General features: G+C 37.0%; 1 protein-coding gene across 1 annotated transcript in view; it reads right to left on the bottom strand.

Annotated features, from left to right (window-relative positions):
• The window catches only part of ccbe1 (collagen and calcium binding EGF domains 1), an 80,721-nt gene extending 60,356 nt beyond the window's left edge, over positions 1 to 20,365 (bottom strand). The window contains 5 exon segments of the mRNA XM_048166047.1: positions 12,993 to 13,073; positions 13,199 to 13,315; positions 13,409 to 13,468; positions 19,671 to 19,823; positions 20,123 to 20,365. Coding sequence (XP_048022004.1) covers positions 12,993 to 13,073; positions 13,199 to 13,305 — 188 coding nt within the window. The 5' untranslated portion in view covers positions 13,306 to 13,315; positions 13,409 to 13,468; positions 19,671 to 19,823; positions 20,123 to 20,365.
• Between the last annotated feature and the right edge of the window lie 1,635 nt (positions 20,366 to 22,000).

Here is a 22,000-nt window from a genome sequence, read left to right as displayed (position 1 = left end):
GTATCTGGCCGCGCCGCTCTCTCTATGGAACCGGGCAGGAATCAAGCGCGTCTCGAACCTGCCACTTATCAGCCAATCAAAAAAAAAAGAAAGAGGCTACACAATAGCCAATCAGAAAATAGCACTATTGTATCTGGGTAAGATTTAACGCAACAACCAATGAAAAAAAAAAGCATATCCTGGAATTGTTCACCATCATCCTCGTTCACCCACAGAGGAAACCACTGGAGCTCTGAGCATCACTTTGAGCACAGAATAAGTCATGATCTCCTGTTTTAATGTTACAACAAATTCACAACTTGTTTGACACAAACAATGACAACTTGTCACTCTTGCCTGTCTTCAAAACTTGAGAGCCCTGTTAAACTTTTCCCAAAACCAGTCGGGAGTAGGGCCACAACATCACCTCCATTTAAAATGTTTATCAAACACTCTTCTTGTTCTGGCTTCAGTTTGAAAAAGAGTTGAATGTTCTCCATAACAGAGCGAATTGCATCCCGTGTCTCGTTTCCCATTTCCGCGGTCGTTTCGGTTTTCGATTTCTCTAACCTACAATGTAAAACTCGGCGCTTAGCATCTACGTCACGGCTCTCAGCCTGCCCTCTGTTCGTTGATTGGCCCGGCTGTTTCCAGACCGGTGGAAAACAGAAAGCTCTGACACTGTATCAGACTGAGTACAGAAGCGAAATGAAATTGAGCGGAAGTAGGAAGTCTGACGTAGTCAGGCTAGTTGTTTTAGCGCTGTTATGGAAAATTCCCTTAACTGTAAAAAAGACAAACAGAAAGATCGCTTTCCTCAGCAGACATTCAAACGGATTTTTATAATGGACCTGAAGAATGAATGTTATATCAGACTTGGTCAAACTGTAAACTTGAGATTTGCATCCATGGCGGAAGGAAGTAGTTCTGCACAAAAGAGGGTTTTAGAGACACTCTGTTGATATTTCTTATTTATTTACACACTCATGCCGGCAAACTGTTGTATAAATGCAGTATCACACTCATAGCCATGCAATAATGCTGTATATCAGCATTCTGCGATTACCTACGGCACCTACGTGATATTGCTCATGTATAATCTGTTAAAAATGTAATGTATTGATCTAAAGATGAACTCTGCAGTACAGTATTTGCTCATTTTCAAGTCAAAACTAAAACGTAAACAATAACGATTAACAAAAATCATTAAAATAGTAATTCCTAAAATAGTTCCTTCCAGAAATGTACAGTACATCTGATTTTGTAGGTCAGTTGATAAGTGCATGCATAAGAAATTGAATTGCATGGATGACATAGCAATGTTTCAGTTTAGAGCACAAGACCTTCAGGGTTCTAGCCTGCCCTAATATAACTTTTGATTTTAATAAGCCAAAATTGTACCAAGTAGATGTATATCAGCAGTGGGAACACATTTGTTTGCATTTTGATTTGTGATTTCACTGGAACAGACAGTGAACCACAGAAAAGCAAAAGGGAGGTAGAGTGCACAGCTGTGTGTGGTAGAAAACATAGCCGCTCTATGCCGCTGTTGACAACTGCAATAACTGGGCAAACAAATTACAAAATTCCAGCAGGTCTCACTCATTATAACACATACAACCAAAATACAAACTTATGCCTCAGAAATGGAGAAGCTTCCACTATATTAGATGCATCACGGTAACAAGATATGTCAAAGTGCTGGGAACATGATGCCACTGTCCCCACTGTAAATGATGCCTATGATATTAAAAGGATGAAAAACAGAAATAGGATGGATAGCAGGATACAATGATGCGTAATCAGCAAACGTGAACGAGAGCAAGACCAGAGTTCCGAGGCAATTCATACATCACTGAGGAATGCAACACAACAAAAACAACACGTCCTCTCCCCCGCACGCCTGCCAAGATATCCCAAACAGCACTGCAGACTCCCTGTTGCTCAACTGTGCTCTCAGATTGTGCCGAATAGATGTCTGCTATTTCAGTCAACTACTGAAAAAAAATGGGCCTTAAATGACAAGTTTCCCGGATCTCTCTATAATGCCGGGATGGAGAGAGCACGCTACATTCACTTTAGCTGAGAGTTTTCTCAATGAGCTGAGGTACTGAGTTATTCATCCTGAACGACTGGCAGAACCTGAGCAGAAAGGGCCTTTCTTGCCAACGATGTCTTTGAGGATTAAGATTCACACGCAATGACCAATAAAATCCCAACCTACACCAAGGGCAATTCGAGTGATGGAACAAACTGAATTTATTAAAGTGCCCCTATTAAGCTTTTTCGAGTATTACCTTTCATGCAGTGTGTAATATATAGGGGTGTGAATCGTCACTGGTCTCATGATTCAATTTGGTTACGATCATCATGTGAACGATTTGATTCAATATCACAATGCATCATGATGAATACAGGCAGTTATATTTTATATATATATATATATATATATATATATATATATATATATATATATATATATATATATATATATATATACACAGTACAGTCCAAAAGTTTGGAACCACTAAGATTTTTAATGTTTTTAAAAGAAGTTTTGTCTGCTCACCAAGGCTACATTTATTTAATTAAAAATACAGTAAAAAACAGTAATATTGTGAAATATTATTGCAATTTAAAATAACTGTGTACTATTTAAATATATTTGACAAAATAATTTATTCCTGTGATGCAACGCTGAATTTTCAGCATCGTTACTCCAGTCTTCAGTGTCACATGATCCTTCAGAAATCATTCTAATATGCTGATTTGCTGCTCAATAAACATTTATGATTATTTTCAATGTTGAAAACAGTTTTTTTTTCAGGATTCCTTGATGAATAGAAAGTTCAAAAGGTTCCTGTCTTGTGATTCGACAGCAGCTTAGCGAACCTTGCCCGGAAAGGTCACGCCTCTTACCATAACGTGGAGATGCACGCGCTCAGTGTTACTGTAAACATGTCTTTAATTTTACCCTATCAATTTGTGCCGGAATCAGACCCGGTGATTGGACTGCGGGATGAAAATAACAGCGTTTCGACGACATGGCGACAAACACACTCTACAAACGCAACTCTTGTGTATTCCTGTGGGCGGAGGTTAGTCAAAAAACTGTTTTAGTGACGTCATTAAAGAAGGAAGTAGAGGGATGTAGTCCAAACTGGCCGTTCGATGTAGGCGACTTCTGTTAAATAAAATATCTCGCTTGGCATTGAACTTTGAGCTTTAAAATTTTACAGATTTGATTTATACTCTAACAACAACATTACACACTAACTAAAGTTTGAAACATGGGATCACGAAGAACGGGACCTTTAAAATTAGAAGCAAGCACTGCATTTTAATCACGATCCTAACAAAGATGCTGCATACATGTAGCATGAACAGTTTTTTATTTAAATTAGATTGTATAATTTCAACATTTGAAGCAAAAACAGAATGGTCTGACCTTAGCTTTGTGAAATTATGCCATATAAAATGTCATAACGGCAGACGGGCTGCATGAGAACACAAATTCACTGACTGACAGCAGGTGCCGTTTATGGAACAGCAGCAATACAGAGCTTCCATTGGTTACTGGTGTAAACAAAGCAGCACTGCGCACTTATAAACACTACTTTAAAATGCATTGTACGGAGGTAAGATGAAAAGAAAATACCATCTAAACTTTTCTGAAGACAGTAACTCCCCTCAGATATACATTTATATAAACCCCCACCCCCAAATGCATTGTGTTTAATTTAGCATCTCAACCAACTTGAATCATCACATACTTTAATCGATTTTCAACTGGTTTGGTGTGCATCGTTACATCCCTACTAAAAGCACATGAAACTGTCAAGTAGTTTACTCAAGTTACAATAATGCTAACACACACACACACACGCACATGCACTCGCTCACACGCTGTAAATGTTAAAATAGTGGGTGCAATTTGTATTACTCGCTTTTGTGTTTTGCCTCCCTCCGCCATTTTACACTAGTGAGACAAGTGCGTATGGGACGAATGACGTCAGAGAAACTTCAGTAGGCTATAATCGATTATGGTCTACTTCTGCATCGATGCAGAATCATCCACATCTGCATCGCAATGCATCGTAGAAATAATTCATTTCAACACCCTTAGTAATATAGCTGTTTGTGAATGTAAAAGGTCTGCAAAGTTTTAAAGATCAAAGTGCATGGCAAAAAAGTTATTGTCTCCTAAAAGAAAGAACAGATTCTGCCAAAACAAGTCATCAGCAATTCAGTCTCACTTCCTGCAACAAACCTACGTAACAATGTAGCAAATTTTAATAATGCCAGTCTCAGGTCTTCATTGGCTGCCCGTAAACAACATCTACTTTGACCAGCCCTCAAGCACTGTAGTTGTAGCTGAGGCCTGGAAGAGTTTGGTTTATGTTGATTCATGTCGAAAAGACGATGTTTCCATCGCTTCAATTCCACTTTGCATGGACTTCAAAAGGATGAGGACTCTGGAACTGATACGGAAACAGACGACTGTTCGTATCACTGTGTATGCAAGTGCTAAGGAAGCCTCTACAGCTGAAATTCAGATATGGTAATGAGCCATTTGTTTCAGACATGTGCTGTAAGCAGTGGACCAATCACAACAGACTGGGCTGTCTGACCAATCAGAGCAGAGTAGGCTCTTGGAAAGGAGGAGTTTAGAGAGACTGAATCTTTGAACAAACAGTTTTCAGACTCTTTGAGAAATGAGGTGATGTGCAATGTATATTATGACATGTATGTTTTTTGACTTTTGATGCCTTAAATCTATTGTATTTTCTACTTGCTTAATTCAAATAGGAAGAGGTAGTTTTTAATCTTTTGCCTTTTCTTAATGTGCTATTAATGTTGTGTATTTGTCTGTCTTGTATGTGTTGCTATCATGCTGCAGAACAAACTGCCCCTAAGGGGGGCAATAAAGTTTTACAATGCAATACAATACAATACAATTATAGGAGACAAAATTAGAAACCTTTAAAATAGCATAATAGGGGCACTTTAAGAAAACAAGTCCTTGGAAATAGTCCAAAAGGTTGGGGTTCCACAAATAGACAGTTAGTTCTGAATCACATGATTTCAGTTGCGCTTATTCAATATGCTTTCCATTTACAAAGTACATATGAAGTTAACTGCGAATCTGCGACGTAGCTGTGACAAGATTGTCCACATTCATTTGGGATGTGTAAGCTATGTCCAAGTGTTTAATAATTATTTAATAATAATAATTTACTCCACAATCAAAAATGTGTGATAAATTGAGGGTTACCAAGATAAATGGAGTTTTTGTGACTGTACTCTTTACACTATGCAACTGTACATGGTATAAAAAAGTTATAAATTTACATTACTGTTCTGAAGTTTTGGGTCAGTAAGATTTTTTTTTTAAAAGAAATTAATACTTTTACTCAGTAAGGATGCATTAAATTGATCAAAAACAACAGTAATGCATTTCTAATGTTAAAAAAGATCTCTATTTCAAATCAATGCTGTTCTTTTGAACATTCTAATAATCAAAGAATCTTGGTTAAAAAAAAATGTATCACTGTTTCACAATGCATCACAAAAATATTAGGCAGCATATCCGTTTCCAACACTGATAATAATAAGAAATGTTTCTTGAGCAGCAAATCAGCATATTAGAATGATTTCTGAAGGATCATGTGACACTGAAGACTGTTAGTAGAAAACTTTAGGTGAAAGTTAATATCAACCTAAACATTAGCTACTTACAAACAAAGAAATGAGGTAATGGGAACTGGTTAAATGACAACATGACTTACTGGATTTACCACAGGAGGCCTCAATTATTCAGGTTGTTGACGTTTGACCTTCTAAATTGCATGAGCAAACCATTACCGGCCTAACCATGAGTCTGTATCGTCTTGACTAGTGAGACAAAACAGACCACCATTGCTTCTAATTACTGCAAAAAGAGCAGCGATTATTAGCAAAAATATGTAAAATTGTGGTCCGGTAATTAACCTTTGTGAATGCAAGACAGCGAAAGGGATGACCATCATTTGTATGCGACACCATAATGTCACATCACAATAACATGGTATAACTTTGATCATTTTTGAGGTATATTTCTGAAAAATGATTTAAATACAGTCCCTCATATTTAAAAAACAACAAGGATTCTATACCTTAGTACTGTAGTTTATTTAGCCATTCAGTTTCTCTCCAAGCTAATTTCAGAGCCATTCATAACATTCTATGTGAGAGAATCGCTGGAAATGTAAAAACCACCGCTTTTGTTGATAACGTTTTCATTATATTCATAAAATTGCATGAGCAAACCGGCCTGAAGTTGATGCAATCTGTTTAGATGTCAATGGGGCGTTACAATTTTCACCTCAGATAATTTCTTCAAGACTGATATTTCGAAGAAAGCTCACGAACACATCTGAATTCATAGCTTACAGCTGTGTACACACACCAATGCGGCATCACCAACCAGACCGGTGTTGAAAGAAACAGCGTCATGACAAGATGTAGAAAGCAAAGAGAAAATTATTAAAGGAGAGTGCTAGAAAACAAATGCCTTTTTCCACCGCCACTATTTTCATCAAAATTATCACAGAATCCATCAGGGACTTGAGTAAATTCCAGAGGTTGTTGGGTAATGCATTCGTTTTTCTTCATGCTTTGACTAGCTTTGCTCAACTGATCCCAAACAAACTCTGGCCACGTCCCAACTAGAATCACTCGATCTAACGTTTTCTTGAGCTGGCTTCAAGCACGCTGAAAATGTTCTTCAGCGGACATTCATTAACTTTTGGGTTTTTGGAGAGGAGAATGAAGGTCATCCCTGTCGTAAATACCGGCCAGTTGAAAAGCCTATAAATCAGCTTGAGTGGTGTTGACTCGGTGGTCAGTGGTCCATTTTATTTAAGCATCTACAGACCTCATGACTCATTTGTGCTTTAAAAAGATACATATTCAGATGGAATCCTAACCCTCGCTATAAAAACACCCCATAATACACCAGAGCTCTTTATGAGCAAACAAGAAGGAATTTGTTTGATATTCAAAAAAACAATACCACAAACAAAAGACTGGCACATTGACTACGGTTTGATCGGCTGCCATTAATTCCCACAGACATCATAAAGACACAGAGAACAATGCAGAGGATTTCCTGTTAAATCACCCTTTTCGTTTCATGGGTCAAAAATGCCAATATCCTATTCCCTGGAATTTCACAAGCTGGTGGTCAAAATGGTTGGTTTGACCTGATGAGCATTTTGAGCTGATTGATGAAGACTTTCACTGATATGAACCATATGGTCAACTTAACCAAGCAGGGCATTAATCACTGTAAAATTGCGTAATATCTCTGCCTAAGTCATAAAATGAAATGTACTGAAATCCCAAATGGCAGATGCTCTGAGAGTGATTCGCATCAATTACTTCCAGCTTGTGTCTTTTGAATATTAAAGGGGAGGACAAAACCATCATAAAATGTTTGTTGGAAATAAATCATACTCAAATATTTTTGCAATTAAGCAGCAAAGATCTCTTATATCTTCAGCCTGCGGATGTGTTGCCTCAAACTAAATTTCTTCCATATTTCATGTGTTAATCTAGGTGACAGAGTTCATGCTCATACTAGTTTAGATAAACTGTTCCTGATGAATTATTAACACTGGCAAAGTCTAAATCAATTAAAAGTCATGGATTTTAAAAGAACAAGTCATTGTATAATTTACAGTAAAAAAAAAAAAAAAAAAAAAAAAGGTAAATTGACATTCCCAGAATTCCCTGCATGACACAAATAACTATGTTTCTTTTTTAGTTTTTCTAATCAGTTATGTACATTAGGTTTTTAGGTTACATCTAATGTTGTTAAATTAATGTTTATTGTATTTTTTAATATCATGTGTGTTACCATGATGGTGTTTAGTGTTTGTGTGAATGACACTGTGCACCTTCTATATATTAGTATTGTCCTTCTCATCTTGTGGAAATGCTGCTTGTGATGAACTTTGATTCATCATGTGACTCATCACCACTGTTTGGTGGTTGTCAGTGTATTACAAAAGGTATGAAACGGATATTAGTTATTCAATAGATTGGTAAAATTAACATTCATTATATCAGTTAACGAAATATGGTATTTTACTGTAAATTTAGGTTAAATCTGTAAAACCTAAAATGTTTCATTTTTTTTTATGGTAAATTTCTGGCAAACACAGCTGCTTTTTTTTTTTACTGTAAATTTAACAGATTTTTTTTACAGTCATAAATCCATATATATATAAAGGATAAGTTCACTTATGAATGAATTTCCTCACCCCCATGTCATCCAAGATGTTCATGTCTTTATTTCATCAGTCGAAAAGAAATGAATGTTTTTGAGGTTTTAGTGGACTTCACTGGGGTACAACGGGTTGAAGGTCCAAATTGCAGTTTCAATGCAGCTTCAAAGGGCTCTACACGATCCCAGCTGAGGAATAAGGGTCTTATCTAGCGAAAAGATCTGTCATTTTCTAAAAAAAATAAGAATGTATATACTTTTTAACCATAAATGCTCATCTTGCACGGCTCTGCAATCCGCCACGCATTACGTAATCACATTACAAAGGTCACACGTGACGTAGGTGAAAGCACAGATCCAGTGTCTACAAAGTGACTGTGCAAAGATTAAGCCAAATGCAAAGGTAAAACAACAATATCGAATGATTTTGAAGTTGGAAGAGAAAATGAGATTTTTTGCCCTACCGCGGTGCTTTCGTCTATATTACGTGTGACCTTTCCAACGTGATTACGTCATGCGTGACAGATCGCAGAACTAGTGCAAGATGATCATGTGTGGTTAAAAAGTATAATTTATTTTATTTTTTTAAGAAAATGACCAACCGTTTTGCTAGAAAAGACCCTTATTCCTCGTCTGGGATCATGTAGAGTGCTTTGAAGCTGCAGTGAAACTGCAATTTGGACCTTCCACATGGTGCACCCCACTGAAGTCCATTATATGGAGAAAAATCCTGGAATGTTTTCCTCAAGAACCTTAATTTCTTTTCAACTGAAGAAAGACATAAACATCTTGGATGACATGGGGGTGAGTAAATACAGTCCCCCCCACCCCCACAAAAGAAAAAATGTATATTTCGTGAAAGGCGATAATGTCATAGCATAATTATGGATTCATGTAGATCAAATTAAACTAAAGAGTGTGGAATGTGGTTACCGGTTTGTCCAAACAATGGAAGTTAGTGGGGAGAAGGGATGGTAGGAATGTTTTGGAAAACCTTCGTCCTTCAGCTTTAAGTCCCAAATCTTAAAGTAATCGAACAATCAATCCCGGAGCTGTTCAGCGGTAGGTAACCAGTACACTTGTGAAGCCATGTTGCAGGTTTTAGTTTACTGTGAATATGCCAGACACATCTGCATTTGCTCAAAAGAGCTTTTGGACATGTCTGGGTTGAAAAAAACAATATGATCTTGTTTCTTTTAATGGCCACTTTTGGAAATAAACTCCCTAGACACCAGTGGATATTAAAGATGAACGAGGGGTGAGAAAGACATGCGACTGGACTCTAGAGGCTTCCAGTTTGTGTAAAGGTTCAGCCGATAATTAAAAAGCTTTCTGCTGGCGACGAACAAGTGCTTGTGGTCAGATGAACTTTATGTTTAAGTTCATGGCTGGTTTTCTGTCCTAGAGGGGATAGTGAGAGGAAAAAAACTGAGAGGGTTTACATGATATGGCCTTTGTCTGTTTGGTTCCCTTTGCCTTTTGCCCTGGAATGCTTCTACTTCAGTGCATATGAAACAGGCCTAAAACCACCAGAAATATTTGGAAGAATAATCAAGAACCAAGTTCTCCAGAAACGTATGTTCTGGAAAGGCCTGCTCTGATCTGGCTTCGCAATGTTGTCCCTGATCCCATTCCTGTGAAACAATATGTCTATTAATCCAAAACTATTGTACTAAATCACTTTGTGCATGGCACTTAATTTAAAACGAAGCTATCTATGACACTATCAAACAAATCTATGGCACTATATCAACAACGTCACAGCAGCCTTTCAGAATACACAGCTTTCCAATGTAAAACTCTATCCTCCAATAAAGGATCCATGACACCATTAAAATAAACCATCCGACTGTTCTTGACGCTGGTATCCTTCTGAAGTCTCAACAGAAATGAGCTAATAAGCTGTTAAACAGGACGCATGAAAGCGAATGGTCCTTTTTCCGTTTGTCCTGTTGTCAACAGGGATTGGGGTCAAGCAGGATTTTAAGAGAATTGTTTTTTTTTTTAGAAAACATTGCAATGTATGTAATTGCAATGTAATATGAATGTAATTGTTTACATGTTATCTATTACAGTCAGCCACAAGCATATTGGTACAACACAGAACCAAAATACTTTTACACACATACGTAAATAGTTTCTGAGATAAAGCCAATAAGAGCTCAATAAATGATCATTCAATGATGGACAGAATGTTTTAGCACTACATCCCTGGACATTTTTCACAGCTATCTAGTTCCAGGATGGATCACAACTAAAGAAAATGACACACTGAAATGCATGAATGTTCTCCTCTGTTTGACTTTATGATCTATTCAAGAGACAGACCCTGGCTTGCAGGCATGTTTCTAACAGAAGAACAGATGCGCAGAAGATCAAATCAAATCACATCAGATCAGAAGCATCAATTAAACAATGAATGACGCACAAATATTTCCTTATCGCATCATGAGTTTGAGAGCCGCCAAGGCACAATCGAAAAGAGGTGTGGGGGCTTATACTGACTGCACCTGTTAATTTACGATGAGCTCATATTAAAACATCAATTGAGTCATATTAGTGATCTGCATATGAGCAAATGTTACTGACAAGCCTGCTCACTTGAGACCCAGTGTGTAAATACTCTCCAAGCACGCTTGAGAGATTAAGGGACTCCACAGGTCACCAGTGCTGGCGCACCATACACGTCAAGAATTTACAAGAACATGCTTAATGGCGATTTTGGCAAGTGTTTCAAAGCATCACACATCAACGCCTGCTGAAATAAAAAGACCTGTTGTAGTTTGTACTTTAACTTGCTGCTTCCAGCATGCAGGTGGACTGAAATGCACCACCACAGAAGAGAAAGTGTGACAAGGGAAAAGTATGGAAGCTTGTTTCCATCAGTAAATAAAAAATAAAAAAGGTAATTATGACTTTTTATCTCGCAATTGTTACTTCTTTTCTCAGAATTGTGAGACATAAACTTGCAATGGCGAGTTCTGAGGAAAAAAAAAGACTGACTTTTTTTCTCAGAATTGAGTTTATAACTCACAATTCTGACTTTGTAACACGCAATTGTGAGTTTAAATCACACAATTCTGACTTTATAACATGCAATTGTGACATTATAACTAGCAAATCTGAGAAAAAAGTCAGAATTGTGAGTTTATATCATACAATTCTGACTTTATATAATACAATTCTGACTTTTTAACACGCAATTGTGAGTTTACATCACACAATTCTGACTTTTAACACGCAATTCTGACTTTATAATGCAACTGCGACTTTATATCTCGCAATTCTGATTTTATAACTCACAATTGCGAGTTTATATCACGCAATTTTGATAAAAAATTGAGAGATAAAAAGTCGCAATTATACCTTTTTTATTTTTATTCAGTGGCGGAAACAAGCTTCCATAGAAAAGTGATAATGTAAGGGAGAGTAAAACCTTTTCAACTACAATTTCGACTGTTTGATTTAAATTCTAGATAAATATTTAAAGAAATAATTAAACTATACATTACCAAACCTGTATGACTTTATGTCATCCATGGACCACAAAGGAGAGATGTTGAAGAAAGTATGATTTGGAGTACATTTATGACACTTCATGGTGCTTTCTGTCTTTTGCAGCTCAGCAACCTGTATCTTTACTTGCTTTGATCTCAAGAACATTCATAAAACCTCCTCCTTTTATGTTAAACACAAGAAAGTCTCACATACGGGTTTAAAAAAATGATGATAGTGAATTACTCAGAATAGATTTTTGAACTAACTATACCTTTAACTGAGGGGGGTGTGCAGCAACACAATAAACCTCAATATTAATCTAACCATCCCTTGGCAAAGCAGTAGACTGGAACAACAAGACCTGCTTTAAAACTAGCTTAAGTTACTGCGGTAAGGCTGAGGAATCTTGGTCTGCTTTGCATCCGGAGCCAGCTTAAAGCTCCAGCATCATAATCCCCAACCTTCAAAGAATAATATCTCCTTGCTTTCTTTCACTAATTCTAAAAGGTCACAGGAATGAAAACAGGATTACTTAACATGCCCCACACAAAACACCAACACAGCTAACCAAGTGAAAGAAAACCCTGGGGACTTCATGAGAACAGAAACAGCACGAGTCACTCTCGAGGAAAGGAAACACTTACTAATCAAGTGATAATCTAGCGATAGCCTATTAAAAAAATCTTTTTTAATCTATATGAAAAAATTAACTTTATATATATAGACATATATATACACACAAAGAGAGAGAGAGACCGGCTGATTGAACAAATTTTAGATTCATTTTCAATTTGAAAGGACACAATGTGGGTCTCATTTTTTTTAAATATAAACTCAGTATGGTCCTTCCATAGGCACATAAGAACTGCATAAAACACAGCTGGAGTCTGTGTGCTGTTAGTGATGTAGAATAAAATGGTACATTAAAAACTGGCTGCCAACAGAAATGGAGCCAGCTGTTCTATTTTAAACTTAATCTTAAAACAACCAAAGATAATTTATTGGCAGCCTTCCTGCAAATAAGATTTTCTGAAAATCTTCAAGCAAAACAGGATTCATTGCATAAACATCCAAAACAATCATGATTGACATACAGATCTTTATTTAACCCACATGGGAACCTGTAAAGTCCAATTCAGGCTTGTTTCAATAAACACAAAACGTTCATACAAAATTATAACAGCTATTACAGACAACACACAAGAACCTACAGAATGCTGAGATGGAGGAGTAAACAGTTCTTTACCTGTAGCATGTGGTCACCTCTCCCGTGGATTTTACGCAGGGGTATTTCGTCGTTGCGATTTTGTTCTCTGAACACACTTCTCTGTAAGACAAAGAAGTCGTCAGCTGTTTCTTTTTGCATAAACAATTCTGCCTCACGCGCAGAAACAAACTTTCCATCCTCTTGAGTTTGTGCAAACAGCGAGCTTGACAGCACGCGCACTTTACCTGTCCACATCCTCCTTCTCCTCTCGGAAAGTCCACGGCGTTCCCGATGAGAACAGTATTACCACCACAGCGAGACTGAGAGGAGTTCCTCTGCCCGTGTAGATCATTTCAAACACTCTGAGATGATAAAAAGATATTTGTCCGTATAACGCCAGCGTCTTGAAGTTCAGCGCTTGTTTCTGAGGAATTGGGAGAGTATTGATTGGTTACCTCCTGCGAAGCCCCACGCGCAGATTCCCTCCGGCCCCTCCTACTGCAACACTTGATCAGCTTGCATAGGTTCAGGAAAGCAAGTTATAAATATAATATTTAATAATTGCCGCAGGTAACATTAAAGTCATTGCTGGAAATAAGCCTGAAAACCGTGGGGTGTGAGGTTTGAGATAAATAATTATTATTTTATTTAATGTTATAATACTATAACATATTTAGACAAGTAAAAATTCAGTCTTTGTGTGTGTGTGTTTATATATATATTGTGTGTAAATGAGCTGCGGACATTTTACCTTTCCAAGTTTCTTTTTCTTTTAAAAAAAAAGATGCTACATAAGTCTATACACCTTAATATCATGTATTCTTAAAGGAATAGTTCACCCAGAAATGAAAAATTTGTCATCATTTACTCACCCTCATGTTGTTCCAAACCTGTATGAGTTTCTTTCTTCTGTTGAACACAAAATAAGATATTTTGAAGAATGCTGGTAACCAGTTGATGGACCCCATTGACTTCTATAGTATTTTTTTCCTGCTGTGGAAGTCAATGGGGTTTGATTACCAACATTTTTCAAAATATCTTCTTTTGTGTTCAACAGAAGAAAGAAACTCATGCAGGTTTCAAGGTGAGTAAATGATGACAACATTTTTGGGTGAACTATCCCTTTAAGCCCAAGAATATTAGCTCAACTTAGATATTTTTGCTCCAACATTTTATTAATTGGCATTTTTACATGACAAGTGTTTAATTCTGTACATAAATACATGAACAAAGAAATTGCAATTGCACAAATAATGTTATGAAATTATTCATTATTTCATAAAACATTATAGAAATGTGAAATGAATGAAAATATGAAATTCTCTCTTTCATGACTGACTGCCATGGAAGCTGTTAAGGAACCCAAATGGCCCACAAGGCACTGTTGTCACAAAAAAGATTTAGGCTAATAGTATACTTGCTGAATATAGTTATTTTTATGTCAGTGCTATTGATACCTGTGTAACTCAGTTGAGGCCACAGATGAACTGGGGCGACTTTTTGAAAGTTTCGCCCCCTAGTGGCTGACAAAGCAGCAGCTGTTTCTTGTTTGTATGCAGAGGAGCCCTCACTAAACATGATCTCCATCCCCAACCATCAGAAGAGCAATAAATGAAGATGATCTGGCCAGAAAAAACTTCCTGATGAATAATCTCGCATCGTTTCTCATGAGTAAGCAACTCTAAACATATCAGATGGGGTCGAACTCAAGTGCTTGGAAGCGCCGATAAATGATCTGCTTCCAAGGATGTGTTTCCATGGAGCTGTTTGCACGATGCTGCTGATGAATCTTGGCTGAGATTACTCTTTCGTGCCTTGCTTTTTGTAGTGATAAACCACTCCTTTTCTTTTCCTGTCAACACTTTCATTACAATCCAAGCAACAGATTTAAGAAGCAAGGTTGATGTCATCAGGGCCAAAGTCTAGACTTTATGGAGCTAAGTATTAAAAGTTCACTCATTGCTTTCAAGTTCAAAATCAAGGCTGAATGTATATTCATTTTTCTTAAGCAGTGCTGGGGAAAGTTACTTTAATGCTAGGGTGACCACATCCCATTTTTCCCGAGACAGTCCCGTATCTCAGCTCTTTTTTTAGTGTCCCGACTTATTAAGAAAAAAATAATGTTTTGTCCCGTATTTCATCTTTCCTAAAATTTCCAATTACAATTGGGTGATCATAGAACGTGTAGTAGTAGGAGTAGTAGTAGTAGTGTTCTGTCATGCAAGAACAGCCCAATCAATTTGTCATAGAACAAAATTACCATCCAATCACAATTCGTTATCGATTAGTGAAGGCGGGATTGGCGGAATCAGCGCTGAATGCACAGACCAGAAGAGCTCTCTCTCACACGCTCTCTCTCTTTCTTGCAAGTGATCCCAGTTCTCTCAGACAGCGTGCGATCAGTTCTCCTTGCACCTGAATGGTCAAATGCACACATAGTTTTCAAAATATCCATCGTGTGGAGTATCTCACGTAAATACAGTCGGTTATGGCTTAAGTGGACATAAACAGGTAGGTGAAAACAGGATATGTGTCAGTATTATACATCCATGGATTCGGCCTTAAAGGGACAGTAGCCTAATTAAATATTTGTCTGACAGTAATGTTAATAAAACAACAAAAGATGTTAAATAAATGTATATATATCGTGAAATAAAATTACTCATATCATGATCATATTACCCGCTCGTCCTGTATTCCACCATGTGAAATCTGGTCACCCTATTTAATGCATCACAATATTGCATTACTCACTAAAAAAGTAACTAATTGTGTTACTGTAGTTACCTTTTATGGAAAGTAATCCGTTACATTAAAGGTGCCCAAGAATGCTTTTTCACAAGATATAATATAAGTCTAAGGTGTCCCCTGAATGTGTCTGTGAAGTTTCAGCTCAAAATACCCCATAGATTTTTTTTAAATTAATTTTTTTAACTGCCTATTTTGGGGCATCATTAACTATGCACCAATTTTTTCAGCGCGCCGGCCCTTTAATTCACGTGCTCCCTGCCACACGAGCTCTCGATTATATTACAGCACATTTACAAAGTTCACACAGCTAATATAACCCTCAAATGGATCTTTACAAGATGTTCGTCATATGCATGCTTCGAATTATGTGAGTAAAGTATTTATTTTGATGTTTATATTTGATTCTCTATGAGTTTGAGGCTGTGCTCCGTGGCTAACAGCTAATGCTACACTGTTGGAGAGATTTATAAAGAATGAAGTTGTGTTTATGAATTATACAGACTGCAAATGTTTAAAAATGAAAATAGCGACGGCTCTTGTCTCTGTGAATTCAGTAAGAAACGATGGTAACTTTAACCTCATTTAACAGTACATTAGCAACATGCTAACGAAACATTTAGAAAGACAATTTACAAATATCACTAAAAATATCATGCTATCATGGATCATGTCAGTTATTATTGCTCCATCTGCCATTTTTCGCTATTGTTCTTGCTTACCTAGTCTGTTGATTCACCTGTGCAGATCCAGACGTTACTGGCTGCCCTTGTCTAATGCCTTTCATAATGTTGGGAACATGGGCTGGCATATGCAAATATTGGGGCGTACACCCCGACTGTTACGTAACAGTCGGTGTTATGTTGAGAGCCGCGTGTTTTCCGGAAGTCTTTTAAACAAATGAGATTTACATAAGAAAGAGAAAGCAATGGAGTTTGAAACTCAATGTATGTCTTTTCCATGTACTGAACTCTTGTTATTCAACTATGCCAAGGTAAATTCAAATTTTGAATCTAGGGCACCTTTAATGCGTTACTTTTTCTCATCTGAGCTGTTTGTTTGTTTGTTTTTATAACAACATAAAAGTTCTATTTTTGGCAAATGTAAAGGTCCTTTAAATACCAAAAGTGAAATGAATAAGCCTCAGGCTGAAGGAAATGCAAATTCAAGGCTGTACAGTAGAGGGCGCAGTTCAAGCAAACCCTTCAGCTGTGCTGCCATTCTGGAATACAGAAGAATAGGACGCAGGAGAAGAAGTAAATGAAGAAGTGTATGCTCAGAACTAGTCTGTAATAACCATCATGTTCAATCAGCGCACACAACGCCTCAGCACTTACTCACGATTTCTCTCAGCATGGGGACAGGAGAGTTGTCAGTCGATAAATGAGAAAACAAAGTAACTTGTGTTACTTTTTTGAAAAAGTAACTCAGATATTGTGTTGTAAATTTAAAAGTAATGAGTTACTTTCCTAGTTACTTAAAGGTCCCGTTTTTCGTGTTTTTTTGAAGCTTTGATTGTGTTTATAGTGTGCAATATAACATGTGTTCATGTTTCACGTGTAAAAAAACACAGTATTTTTCACATAATTTACTTATCTGTATACCGCTGTTTCCACTGTCATAAAAACGGGCTGATGACTTCCTTGTTCTATGAAGTCCCTCCTTCAGAAATACGTAACGAGTTCTGATTGTGCCAGCGGTTCCTGTGTTGTGATTCGACAGCAGCTTAGCGCTCCTTGCCCGGAAAAGTCACACCTCTTACCATAACGTGTGCTGCACATAGTTTTACATGTGGATTATTGTGGTGTCGTGCCGAATGAACACAAAAACAATAATTCCCGAGAGACTGAACTCTTTAATCTCCACAAGCAGCGACAGAAAATGTACAACGTTAGCACTCACTCAGAAGAGGTCTCATACGGAAAACAGCCATTTACATAAGCATAGTCCCCTCTTGTGGCCATTATGTGCACTGCAGTCCAACATTAACTATTGCAGTAAGGATACCACAATTATAATTTTCGGGAACCGAGTTAAACATAAATTGTAACCATTGAGCTCTAAGTACAGCGTCCCTGGGAAGGCCAAACAAAGGTGATTGGACTGCGGGATGAAAATAACAGCGTTTCGACGACATGGCGACAAACACACTCTACAAACGCAACTCTTGCTCTTCTCCGTGGGAGCGCAACAAGACCACGCCCCCTTTTTGTGTATTCCTGTGGGCGGAGGTTAGTCAAAAACTGTTTTAGTGACGTCATTAAATAAGGAAGTAGAGGGATGTAGTCCAAACTGGCCGTTCGATGTAGGCGACTTCTGTTAAATAAAATATCTCGCTTGGCATTGAACTTTGAGCTTTAAAATTTTACAGATTTTATTTATACTCTAACAACAACATTACACACTAACTAAAGTTTGAAACATGGGATCACGAAGAACGGGACCTTTAAAGTAATCTGATTGCGTAACTTGTGTTACTTGTAATGCGTGACTCCCAACACTGGTTGTAAGAGACTGTTCTAAACCTTAATTTCCAATCAAAACATGAGGATGGATGTAACATTGAAAATTTCATTGAACCAGCATTTGTTTTCGAATTCTTTCTAGCTGTTTACATATGAATTTATTTTTGTCTCAGGTTGTTGCATAATTCATGCTGTGCTATTCAAACACCCAAACAACAAGTAAACAGAACATATGAATTGTTTTCAGACAGAGAACACCTGCTCTTACTCCTAATCAAACAGCAATGAGCAATTTAAGTTTATATTGTTTAAACTAAGCATTTTATCCAGTGTAACATAACTGCATAGTGATAAAAAATTCAGCATTTTTGTAAGGGATGGTCTCATTTACATAGAAATTAAGAATTGTGTTGACACAGTGTTATGAGTCAGCTAGATTCAAAATGATACAAATATGCACTAATGAGAATGAGTGTGCTTGCATGTTTTGCTTTCAATTAAGGCATAAGAAATAGGTCAACTTGAGCAGTGCAACAGCAGGAAAATATGCACAGCCTTTAAAAGCCTTCCAAACATTTTAATGTTAATGGTAGATGCAAATATTTGCAGTAGGTTATGACTAAAGAAATAAGGTCTGTTTTTTTAACTCACTTCTGTTGTATAATGGCAGAAAACATTCCAAGGAACAAGAACAATGATTTGTTTCAATGTACAATAATTATGAAGGCTTGAGCCAAAAGTCAATTACACAAATGTGTTTTTTTTTTAAAGCAGTGGTTTTGTACACTTCCGTTGATAATTTTTGGGGTCAGTAAGATGTTTTTAAAGAAATTAATACTTTTATTCAACAACGACGCTCAATCAAGCATGACAGTAAAGACTTCAAATAAATCAAAGAATCCTAAAAAAATGTAGCACAGTTTGAATAAAAAATATTAAGCAGCACAACTGTTTTCTGTGATAACAATAAAAAATATTTCTTGAGTACCAAATAATGATTTCTGAAGGATCATGTGACACTGAAGAAGACTGGAGTAATGATGTGGAAATTCAGCTTTGCATCACAGGAATAAATTATATTTTAAAATATTAAAATAGAAAACAGTTAATAATATTTCACAATATTGCTGCTTTTACTGTATTTTTGTTTTGTCAGCATCACACGCATGCGTCGTGCTGCTCAAGTGAACAGCGTCGGCCAATACTGAGCCGGCGTTCGGACGTAAACACAGATGCACTGAACTGCGTCAACTATGTACGAGACTGACAAGGTCAGAGAAGAAATTGTTGAATAAAGTCGTTATTTATGTTTTGTTTTTGCACACAAAAAGTATTCTCGGCGCCTCATAACATTAAGGTTGAACCAGTCACGTTGACTATTTTAACAATGCAGTTTTCCCTTACACAAAGTGAGAATCATCTGTTCTGACATGAAGGTACAACTCCTTGTGATAATGACATTTACATGTGTGTATTTTGGTGTGTGAGAACAGGAAGAATTTACCATGCTGACCTCTGGGTCACCCAAATCAATGGTCCATAATCAAGGTCATCCGGGGGCTCTGCACTGTTATTTTTTCTCCTTTCCTTTCTCTCTTCAGCTTAGAGTTGACACATTAAAAATGCAGCTCTGGATTTTGAATCTATGAGAAAATATCTGAGAACAGAAAATGAAGATGTGGGATTTATTCCACTCTGCATCAACAACACAATCTGCAGCCAGGATGAGACCTACGATTTATGTTTATACATCATGCACTGGAACACACACACAGATGAAAATCTTGAGATTTGCCGTCTGTCAGATTTTCTACCTCACATGACCTGCATGCTAAATCTATGAACCGAGATTTTCACTGTGTGGTCTTTGTGTCGCTACAGCAAGTCATTATGGATTAAAATGCTCATCCTGTCATACATGGGCACTTTATCACGTGATATCAGTTTTATTATTACCTCTTATTGTTGTCAATGCTGGCATAGGGACATAAGGCATCGCTTGACCAAGGGAAAAAGCTCACAAGAACACGCGACAAACTGCAATTGTAGTACCGCTGTTGACCGCTAGATGACTCTTCGACTCCAGTGTAGCGCTGCACACCTCCGTCATCGTAAACAAAATGGATGACCAGTGTTATAAATACCGGGGTGCGTCACGACTAGGGAGGGTGCCTGCTGTGCCATTTAAGTTTCTGCAGTTTTTGATGGCTCAGCAGAGGGGAGGAAAAAGGAAGATAGATAAATAAGGCGAGCAGGGTCATTATATGTCTCCAGGTGCAAAACATCCCTCCCACAGCCAGTCTTAAAGAAGAGAGGCACTGTATTTTCCTGGGGTATAGCTATAACGTTTCACACAAGTCATTTTTTGTTGCTTTGTTGTGTATTGTGTGTGTATAAGTGAATGTGAATAAATTGAAATAGCCTTGAAAGCACTTGTGGGGTTTCTCTGAAAACTAAGCATGCAATAGTTTTTAAAGGATTAGTTCACTTTCAAATTAAAATTTCCTGATAATTTACTCACCTTCATGTCATCCAAGATGTCCATGTCTTTCTTTCTTCAGTCGAAAAGAAATTAAGGTTTTTGATGAAAACATTCCAGGATTTTTCTCCATATAGTGGACTTCAATGGAGCCCAAACGGTTAAAGGTCAAAATGACAGTTTACAGCAATCCCAGACGAGAAATAAGGGTCTTATCTAGAGAAACCATCGCTCATTTTTTTTTAAAATTAAAATTTTATACGTTTTAATCATAAATGCTCATCTTGAACTAGTTTTTTTCTTGTTCTCTATTTGAATTCCAGCAGTGTAGACACTGCTAAGTGTATTACTGCCCTCCACAGGTCAAAGTTTGAACTAAATTGTCATATACAATATGCTAGTGCAAGTATATAACAATTAGTTCAAACTTTGACCTGTGGAGGGCAGTAATACACTTAGCAGTGTCTACACTGCTGGAATTAAAATAGAGAAGAAGAAGAGAGTTAGTTCAAAATGAGCATTTATTGTTAAAACTTATATCATTTTTCTTTTTTTTTTTTTGAAAATGAGCGATGGTTTCTCTAGATAAGACCCTTATTCCTCGTCTGGGATCGCGTAGAAAGCTTTGAAGCTGCACTGAAACTGTAATTTTGAACTTCAACCGTTTGGACTCCATTGAAGTCCACTAGGCTATATGGAGAAAAATCCTGGAATGTTTTCTTCAAAAACATTAATTTCTTTTCAACTGAAGAAAGAAGGACATGGACATCTTGGATGACATGGGGGTGAGTAAATTATCAGGAAATTTTAATTTGAAAGTGAACTAATCCTTTAAATTGTGACACTTTTATTATTGCAATAGTTTAGTTAGAAACAATAAAAAGATGGCTTGAAGGAAAAAAGATGAAATTGTAATGCTCAGTTTGAGGTTGAAAGGAAGTTCAGCTTTTCAATTAAAATATTGCATTATCTGGACCAATTCTGAAAAATAAAATTGTAAATTTTGTATTTCATAAAAAAATAAAAAAATAAATAAAGATTTGATTTAATTGCTGTAGGCAGTATTTATTTAAATACAGTATAATTGCTTTATTTATTACAGAGGAGTCCAAAAGTCAATAAATAAAAGCATTTTAGTAGTGGTGTTGGTTTGGAACCCACTGTACATTTTGGACAGCATCAGCACCACTGTACATTTGGAAAATCACAGTCCCTATTCAAGAAGATAGTAGCAGATGTGCTTACGTGACTAGAAAATCGCTGCCAAGGGTTTTCGCCAAGATGGCTGCCAAGTGAACAAACTTGCTCCATTGAGAATTTTGGTTTAGCGGAGAGAAACTGGAAAAGATGGGAAA

The sequence above is a fragment of the Megalobrama amblycephala genome, linkage group LG18 (assembly GCF_018812025.1).
Source record: "Megalobrama amblycephala isolate DHTTF-2021 linkage group LG18, ASM1881202v1, whole genome shotgun sequence".
In the NCBI taxonomy this organism is placed as follows: Eukaryota; Metazoa; Chordata; class Actinopteri; order Cypriniformes; family Xenocyprididae; genus Megalobrama; species Megalobrama amblycephala.
Note: the sequence above shows the minus strand (reverse complement) of the source record. Positions and strands in the feature narration are given on the sequence as shown.